The 9,520-nt window shown below is 62.1% G+C and overlaps 1 protein-coding gene across 1 annotated transcript; it reads left to right on the top strand.

Annotated features, from left to right (window-relative positions):
- The first annotated feature begins 674 nt into the window (after positions 1 to 674).
- ADRA2C (adrenoceptor alpha 2C) lies at positions 675 to 2,835 on the top strand. The gene has a single exon (XM_023206827.1). It carries the CDS (start codon positions 923 to 925, stop codon positions 2,303 to 2,305), a length of 1,383 nt encoding a protein of 460 aa, XP_023062595.1. The 5' UTR covers positions 675 to 922; the 3' UTR covers positions 2,306 to 2,835.
- The last annotated feature ends 6,685 nt before the right edge of the window (positions 2,836 to 9,520 follow it).

Here is a 9,520-nt window from a genome sequence, read left to right as displayed (position 1 = left end):
CTCAGTCTGCAGGCCGCCCTGGAGAGGGCGCCCTCGCCGAGCGCGCGCCCCGCGCCGCCGCCCCGGACTCCTCCCCGGCGTCGCGCGGGCAGGTTCGACCAGGCGGCCGCGGGCTCCGGCTCCCGGCCCGCTCCCCAGGGCCCGCGGCCCGCCCCGCCCCGCGCGCCCGCCCCGCTGCGCAACTCGACCCAAGTTGGAAGCCAAGGCCAGGCGGCCGCACTCGCGCCCAGCGCAGGGCGGAGGCGGCGAAGGAGGCGGCGGCGGCGGCGCAGCTCCGGCAAGCGAGGCGGCTGCCGCACGGCCAAGCGTGGACCGCGGGGGGCGCCCGCGCCTGGGAGCAGCAGGAGGACTCGCGGCGGCGCCGGCGCCCCGCCCGGGAAAGTAAAGTTGGAGCTGGAGGGAGCGCGCGGGCGCGGGGGCCCGGAGGAGCGGCGGCCGGCGCCCCGGCGCGCCGAGCCCTAGCCGGCCGGATGGGGGGCAGAGCGCCCGGGCCGCCGCCGCCTGTCGCCTGCGCCCTGGCCGGGCTCCGGGGCCGCGGGGCCGCTCAGGCACGCCCGCTTGGGCGCCGCGTCGCTGTGGGCTCGCCGCCGGGGCGCTCCCCGTGAGCCGGGCCGAGGGCGGGGCCGCGCGAGGACCCCGGGACCTGCCCCCCTCCCCCCGCCGCCGCGTCGCCGCTCGCTCCGGGCGCCTCCTGCTCTGCACTTACGCGCTCGGCAGCTGCGGGGAGCCCGGCAGCCACGCTCTCCGGCTCGTCGCCCGCCGAGCCACTACGGCCGAGGGCCGGCTGCGGGGCGCCGCGGTCCCCGGCGGGTGCGCCCGAGCAGCAGGCGGCGATGCGGGCGCCGACCCCGGCTGGGGGGCGCCCGAGCTGCCGCGGCTGCTCCCCGGCTCCAGCAGGGACCGCGTAGCTAGCGGGAGGACCATGGCGTCCCCGGCGCTGGCGGCGGCGCTGGCGGTGGCGGCAGCTGCGGGCCCCAATGCGAGCGGCGCGGGCGAGAGGGGCAGCGGCGCCAACGCCTCGGGGGCTTCCTGGGGACCGCCGGGCGGCCAGTACTCGGCGGGTGCGGTGGCAGGGCTGGCGGCCGTGGTGGGTTTCCTCATCGTCTTCACCGTGGTGGGCAACGTGCTGGTGGTGATCGCCGTGCTGACCAGCCGGGCGCTGCGCGCGCCGCAGAACCTCTTCCTGTTGTCGCTGGCCTCGGCCGACATCCTGGTGGCCACGCTGGTCATGCCCTTCTCGCTGGCCAACGAGCTAATGGCCTACTGGTACTTCGGGCAGGTGTGGTGTGGCGTGTACCTGGCGCTCGATGTGCTGTTTTGCACCTCATCGATCGTGCACCTGTGTGCCATCAGCCTGGACCGCTACTGGTCGGTGACGCAGGCCGTCGAGTACAACCTGAAGCGCACGCCACGCCGCGTCAAGGCCACCATCGTGGCCGTGTGGCTCATCTCGGCCATCATCTCCTTCCCGCCGCTGGTCTCGCTCTACCGCCAGCCCGACGGCGCCGCCTACCCGCAGTGCGGCCTCAACGACGAGACCTGGTACATCCTGGCCTCCTGCATCGGCTCCTTCTTCGCGCCCTGCCTCATCATGGGCCTGGTGTATGCGCGCATCTACCGCGTGGCCAAGTTGCGCACGCGCACGCTCAGCGAGAAGCGCGCCCCCGTGGGCCCCGACGGTGCGTCCCCGACCACCGAAAACGGGCTGGGCGCGGCGGCGGGCACGGGCGAGAACGGGCACTGCGCGCCCCCGCGCGCAGACGTGGAGCCGGAAGAGAGCAGTGCGGCGGCCGAGAGGCGGCAGCGCCGGGGGGCGCTGCGGAGGGGCGGGCGGCGGCGCGCGGGCGCTGAAGGGGGCGCGGGCGGCGCCGACGGGCAGGGGGCGGGGCCGGGGGCGGCTGAGTCGGGGGCGCTGACCGCCTCCAGGTCCCCGGGCCCCGGCGGCCGCCTGTCGCGCGCCAGCTCGCGCTCCGTCGAGTTCTTCCTGTCGCGCAGGCGCCGGGCGCGCAGCAGCGTGTGCCGCCGCAAGGTGGCCCAGGCGCGCGAGAAGCGCTTCACCTTCGTGCTGGCCGTGGTCATGGGCGTGTTCGTGCTCTGCTGGTTCCCCTTCTTCTTCACCTACAGCCTGTACGGTATCTGCCGCGAGGCCTGCCAGGTGCCCGTCCCGCTCTTCAAGTTCTTCTTCTGGATCGGCTACTGCAACAGCTCGCTCAATCCGGTCATCTACACGGTCTTCAACCAGGACTTTCGGCGGTCCTTCAAGCACATCCTCTTCCGACGGAGGAGAAGGGGCTTCAGGCAGTGACTCGCGCCCGCCTGGGGATCCTGGACAGCTCCACGCTCAGGGCTGGGCAGAAAGGGCGGCCCAGACGGGAGCTTTCCCAGAGACCCGGGGATGGATTGGCCTCCAGGGCGCAGGGGAGGGTGCGGCAGGGCAGGAGTTTGGCAGAGAGATAGCTGGGCTCCGGGGAGTGGGGAGGAGAGGGGGGGGAGACCCCTTTGCCTTCCCGCCTCAGCAAGGGGCTGCTTCTGGGGCTCCCTGCCTGGATCCAGCTCTGGGGACCCTGCCGAGGTGTGGCTGTGAGGTCAGGGTTTTAGAGAGCAGTGGCAGAGGTAGCTTCCTAAATGGGCGAGCAAGGAGCCCCCCAAACACACTACCACTCCCCATCCCCGTCTGACCAAGGGCTGACTTCTCCAGGACCTAGTCGGGGGGTGGCTGCCAGGGGGCAAGGAGAAAGCACCGACAATCTTTGATTACTGAAAGTATTTAAATGTTTGCCAAAAACAACAGCCAAAACAACCAAACTATTTTCTAAATAAACCTTTGTAATCTAATGTTGGGTGCTGCAGTCAGTCCTTGAGCTTGGGGGCTGGGAGTATCTTCCCAGTCAGACCTCATTCTGCCTGACACCCTCCGCCTTCCTCAGCCCGGCAAGGCTGGACGGAGGGCACCCTGGGCCTCTGGGTTACAACTTCCCTCTTGCATGAGAAAGGAGAGGGTCTTGCTTTTTCTCAAGCTAACCCTTTATGTACATGGAAAATACATACTCAGAATTCCCGTACTGAGAGTAGCGAAGAGGCGAAAGGAGCCTAGAACCCTCAAGTTGTCCCCAAGTTTAGATTCTGGGGGAGTGTCTTTCCCGCATTCCCATCCCTGCCCTTCCCCACTCTGATACTCAGAGCCTCCTGGTGGAGAGAGGTAGGGCTCTTCCAGTCCAAGCCTCGGAGTAGCTTTGAGCTAGTCCTCCGGGCTTTGAACGTTTTGTGGGCGTGGCTCTTGGGTGGAGAGGGTGGGCATGAGGCCAGCAAGCCCCCACACCGTCATTCTAGACCAGAGGCCTGACCAGAGCCAGGTTGAACAACAGGCACTTTCTTATTTCCACAACAAACTGAAAGTCATTGAGGCCCCAGAGCAGTGGAGTGGGACAAGCCAGCAGTGGCTGGGGAGGGGCCTGGGGCCGGCCCTTAGTGTCTCCCCAGTGCAGCCCTGCCTTTCCCCCTTGCTCCACCGTCAGGCCCAGCAGGTGTCCACACTGTCCACAATGCTGCTTGAGGAAGGGCAGTGGAAGGTGGGGGATAGAATACCGAGGTGGGCTTCCTGGTGCTGGGCCTTCACGGTGTAGGGACCGCTCAGACTCAGCCGTTTCACAGGGCCTGGAAGCTGCCAGGATGGCTGAGGTGGACGGGGCAGAAGTGGACCCTGGGCCTGGTAGGAGCTGGGCAGGGCTCCCACCAACACACACGCACAGACAGCTCGGTAGGAGTGCAGGGGCTGTGTCAGGCCTCCTGCTTGTGACCATCCATTCCCCATTCCCGTCCCCCTTCCCATCCCTGGGAGGCCCCCCTGGGCTTCCCTGCGTGTACCTTCCCCTCCCAGACCCTGCCTGCTGAGCTCAGCCCAGATCCATCCTGGATACCCACCTCGCTCTCTTTGGCATGGGGGGCCAGGGTCTGCCTGGGGAGGGGTCAGCCCTGGGTCCTGCGTTCTTCCACAAGCCCCCATCCGCGAAGTCAGGTTACAGAGCAGGGGGGCCTGACTTGCCAGAGCTGGCCCTTGGAGAACCCCCTTGCCGCAGCTGCCTGGCTTCCACTCCAGATGATGGGTCTTCAGGATGCCCCAGCTGAGAAGAACTCTCCCAGCCATGTCCACAGCTGGCACGTGCTAACGCTCGCACCTGCTGTGTGCTAGGCTCAGACGCAGGTGGGAAGATGCAGGCAGCAGTGGGGGCAGGGGAGGGGTGGAGAACGTGGCCAGTCAAGGCCGATGAGGACATCCCTGACCTTCCCCGACCAGGCCTGGGCAGGGAGTCCTGAGCTGTTGGCCCCGCTTGTCCTGGAGCTGCTGCACTGGCTCAGACAAATCCCTGCTCTTTGGGCCTCGGTGCCCTACCTGGGAAGTGGAGGGGGTCCTGGCAGCCCTCTTGGGCCCTGCCAGGCCTGCCAATCTGTGGGACAATCTATCCCCTGAACCTGGGACCACAGGAGACCCCACCTCAGAGACTCTATGGCTGGCATTGCATCCAGGGGTACTCCGAGGGCAGGCCTTGGGGTTATGAGGGAATCACTGCACACGCATGAAAAAGATCCAGAGCTCAGGATTTCTGCTCCAGAATCTGCACCTTACCAAGCTGGCAGGAGGGGCCCAAAATTCACAACTGCAAGATGGGAGGGCAGACCCCCAACCCTCCACCTGTCAGCACTCAAGACCCCTAGTCCCACCCAGGGCACCCTTCCCTTCAGAGCACCAGCATTTCGTGTGATAATTTGTACATTTCATGGGGCTGAGAGAGGTGGATTAACCTGCCTGAGGTCACACAGCTGGTGATAAGACCTGACAGGGCCCAGGTTTCCTGACCCCAAATTCAACCAGTTAACAAGTATTTCTTGAGTATCTCCACCAGCTCCTACTGCCTCCCGGGAGGTCTTCAGGAATGGGCAACTTCCCACAGCTGAGGGCAGACCCCACGTGGAGGCACAGCATGAGCAAGGGTCTGGAGGTAGGAGGTGCAAGTATGTTTTAGGAAATGGGGTGCCAGTATGGGGAGGGGGAGATGACACAGACAGGAGGCTGGGCAGAGGGGCCGTGTGCCAGGCTGCAGGGGAGAAGCTGGTGGGAGGGTGTTTGGACAGAGTGTCAGGTTTTGATCTGAGCCCCTGGGGGCTGTGAGGTCTGCAGAGGAAACGCAGCCTGCCAGGGCTGGAGCCTGCCCTGTCACATGCTTAGCAGTGTGGCCTACTGAGCATGTCATCTCTGAACCGCAGATCCTCCTCCCTGCAAGGGGATAACCACAGCCCCCCACACCCACGGCTCCTGGGGCATTAACTCCGAGGATACAGCAGGGTGCGCAGCCTGGTACACGCTCAGGGAAGAATGTCAGCAAACCTTCCTCCTCTTCCTGTCCTGACCCCGCCAGTCGCACCCTCCAGGGCTGTGGCCGGGACTGCAGCCAGCAGATGTTCACCACTCGGTCTTGATTCCCGCCTGGAGAGACTTTCTTTTCAGCTGGAGAAACAGAGACGGAACTCTGGCTTCTCACCCTGCTGCTGCAGGAACACATGTCACCTTGCTCTGAGTCCTGGTGTCTTCATCCATGAAGCGGGCACTGACACCCACTCCGAGAGTAACAAGAGCCCCGAGTGTCCCCAAACCCAGCCTGGGAACCACCTACCAAGGGGACTTCTCGATGCCCAGAGCAGGGCCCTCCCCTCTGCCGACCTGTCCACCACGGCCCCTGCCTTCCTGAGTGGCTCTCCTCTCCACGGACAAAGCCTGGGCCTGTCTCACTTCTTCATGCCGACTTCATGGAGCCAGAGTGGCCTGATGTCAACCCCTGTCTGTGGTTGAGGAAACTGAGGCCCAGAGGTGACTATGTGGCCAGGGACCCCTAGGGGTGAGGAGGCAAACTGTGGACCCAGAAAGGTCCCTTTGCGGAGAACCTGGGCTCTGATCCCACCCTGTCCCAAGCCAGTGCCGTAGGTAGCATGGGATGTTTTCCACGACCCGTTTCCTGTGCAGAGCTCCCCTTTGGACTCTTGGGAGATTTCAGGCAAAATAAAATAAAGCAGCCACTACCGACGGAGGAGGGCTTGCCCTGCATGGAGGGTGCCGGCTCGAACGCCGTCCTGCTCGGGGTTCCTGTGTACCTGGCCCAAGCCTATCACAGATGCAGCTCCTACCAGATATACATAGACATGCATATGTTTTCATTAACTCCTGTATTTTAATCCCATGGCTGAGTTGGTAGGAAAGGAGGGAAAAGAAAAAATCCAAATTATTCCTTTGCAGCTCAGTATGGAATTCAAAAGGAAATATTCCTTGTTGCAGGCAGCAATGTTCGTACTTTATAGAAGCAGCTCCAGGCTTTGGATCCTGCCCCCGACTCCGGGGGTGGGGGCTGGAGGTGGGGGGAAACACGTTGCCGTGGCACTTGCTGGCGAGGAAGCCGCCCTTCCCGGCTGTGCTGGCAGCCGGCTGTATTTTTATATCACATCCATCGGCAGGGCTCAAATATTCCAGTGCCGCGTCAGATCAAAATACACAGCGCCTGCAGGTCCATCTCCGGTCTGATTGGACAGCCACGGCCCCTCCATGTCCCCACTCCCATCAGCCCATGGTGGCCCCCACGTGCAAAGGGTGGGGGAGGAGCAGCCCTGTGTGGAGGGCCCTGTGCGGAGTGCCACAGGCACCCCTTTATGCAGGTGCCTCCACCGTCCCTGGGCAGGCATGGGCAGCCTCCGCTCTGTGCCAGGGGAGATCTGCGGGTCATAACATGGATGTGGGCTGGGGCCTGACAAAGACGGGAGGGTCTCTAGAGCTGAGCAGCGGAGGAGGGAGACACCCAAGTCTTCAAGGCCCAGGGGAAGCTTTTCCATCTTGAGGTCCCCGTTGTCCTCCCACTGGGTTTGCCTTGAGTGGCCAGGGGACCTCCGGCCCCACTCCCGAGGGTCCGCACCCTCTGCCACCCAGCAGGACCGTGGAGAGCATGGATTGCAGCAGGCAGCAGAGGAGGAGGATGGGGAGACTGGGGACCTGACAGGCTCCCTGGGGCCACGCCCTGCCTGACCCACCAGTGTAAATAGGCTGCAGTGTCTCCTGCTAAGGCCAGGGCCTCTACTCTAGCAGGGTTCAGTGCCACCCCTCTGAGATCTGCCTGGGAAGCAGAGTCAACTGCAAACTCTGGGCCAAAAGAAAGCTCTGGGGACCAAAAATGCCTTTCCTTCCTGCCAAGAGGGTTTGTGGCTGCTCCCAGTAAAAGCCTTGGGTACAATAGTGTTGTGATGGTCCTGATAAGGAATCAAACCAGACAAGACAGAAGTGGGGTGCTGGCCCAGAAAGCTCAGTTAAAGACATTCTGCCCTTGTGTCCAAGCACAAAACATGCCCAGAGCTGCCTGGCAGCCATGGAGAAAAGGGAAAAAGGATAGGAACTCCCTCTCACCACCTGATGCATGGTTGACAGGAAAGTCTGTAGACCAGGGATTGGCAGCTAGACCCACCTAGAAGACCACCAGTCCCACAAGGCCTCCACAACTCTGGAAACTGCCTCCAGGGGAGGGCTTTGGGGACTGCAGAGAACCCCAGAGGACATTCATGCCAGATTCCCTATTGGAGTGGGGGGATGGTCAAATCCCCATCCTAGCTTCCATTTCCAGCTGCACCAGACTGGGCCATTTTATGATTCATTCCAGCAACACTCCCGCCATGCCCTGGCTGTGCACTGGGGAGGCTGTGGGGGAGGACAGCCACGGGGGAGTGGCTCCCAGCCCAGTGTCCCAGACTGGCCCTGTGGCTGTGCAGCCTCCACTGGCCCAGCATGATCCCACCGTCCTAGGGCTCCCAGGCAGGTCACGATCTGCTGCTGCTCCTCCGTCCTCACCTCCGTTCATCCCGCTTCCTGCTCTGGCGTGGCCATGCCCCACGCCTTTGTGAATTAATGCTTTGTCCTCCAGGAATGCCCCTCCTGCCTGGTGTCACATGACAGCCTCACACATGGCCTTCACGACTCAGACCAGGCCCTGTCTCCAGAGCACCCGTGGAGCCTCCAACCCTGCCCTCCCCCAGCCCCAGGTCCCAGAGGCTGGATTAGACACTGCCCCGCTCAGTGCAGGGAGCCCAGCGGGGCACAGGGACAGTGAGTAATCCGTCCAGATGGCAGCTGGGCAGAGCAGGCCTCCCCCAGGGTGTGGAGCTACCCATCCTCTCCTACGTGGAAGTCCTGAAAGGATCATCTCTGGACTCCAAACCCAAGAGTCACCCCTGCCGTGCCCACTGTGCCAGGACACGGACCCCCCAGGCTGTCATTGAGAAACTTCTTGCAGCCAGAGGCCAGCGTGCGGGGAGCTGGATTTGCAGCCAGAGGCCAGCGTGCTGGGAGCTGGAGGCTGGTGCTGCAGGGAACGGTTTTCCACCTCACGTGCAGCCGCAGCCCGGCTGCTGCAGTGTCTGCGCTGCTCTTGGGGGACGGGCTTTTTCCTCGGTTAATCAGCTCTTAACTGACTGCAGCCTCGATGAAAACAGACATTTCCATGCCGCCTTTAGAAGCCCAACTCGACTGTTAGACTCCTCAGCAAGTGCTGGGGAAAGAGATACCCGAGGGGCCGTCTAATTCAATAGCCCCCTTCCCGCTCTGCAGAGAGGCCCAGAGAGGGGTGGCTTCAAGCATAATAATGACAAAGAGCAGAAATGACAGTGACCCCAGCAGCTAGCGTTTGACATGTGCCCACCACGTGCCAGGCTTTGGGCCAGGTGCTCTGTGCATGTGCCTTTCAAGATTCTGCCAGGCAGGATGGATGCACCCATTTTACAGACGAGAAAACTAAGCTCCAGAAGGGGACTGCCATAGAGAGATGCTGTCTCAGAGCCAGACACTGGGCCGTGCTCCGTACTCACCCCACCACAGGGGATCCCTCAGCGAGCCGTCACCGTCCACGATATTAGCTTCATTTTGCAGATGAGAAAACCGGCTCAGAACGTGCATGTGACTTCTCCAATTTGTCTTCTGTCTTCCGCATCCGGCGTCCACGCCGCCTAACTTTGAGCTGTCGCTCTGCCTTTTCCATTGCAAACAATGCTTAGATTACACGTTGAGCCAATGGGATCAGACAGGGCTCAAGAATCGCACTCCACCAGACTTGCTTCATTATTTTTGACATAACTCGTACTCTTAAACCTTGGCAGCTCCACAAAAACAGCAGAACTGTGCCCCTTCACAATGGGAATAAGGCCTGACTCTGTGTTTATGATATCGTCTTAGAAATGATTCAGAACAATGAGGCCGCTTTTAAAGATCACCCCACCCAGGATACACAATACCAAAATGTTTGTGGTGAAAAATCAGTTGCCCATTTCCTAGAGTGTGCTGCCATTGCAAATTGAATTTCAAGCAAAATCAGTCCTCTTCTAATTGGTCCAAATGAAGCTGTTATTCAAAATTGATTGCTGTTGTTTCCGTCACGGTTCAAATAGGAGGCAAACAATAGAGGGATTCTCTCCTCTCCATACCGATACCGCTCAGTAACCT

This window comes from Piliocolobus tephrosceles, chromosome 3 (assembly GCF_002776525.5).
Source record: "Piliocolobus tephrosceles isolate RC106 chromosome 3, ASM277652v3, whole genome shotgun sequence".
Classification (NCBI taxonomy): domain Eukaryota; kingdom Metazoa; phylum Chordata; class Mammalia; order Primates; family Cercopithecidae; genus Piliocolobus; species Piliocolobus tephrosceles.
Note: the sequence above shows the minus strand (reverse complement) of the source record. Positions and strands in the feature narration are given on the sequence as shown.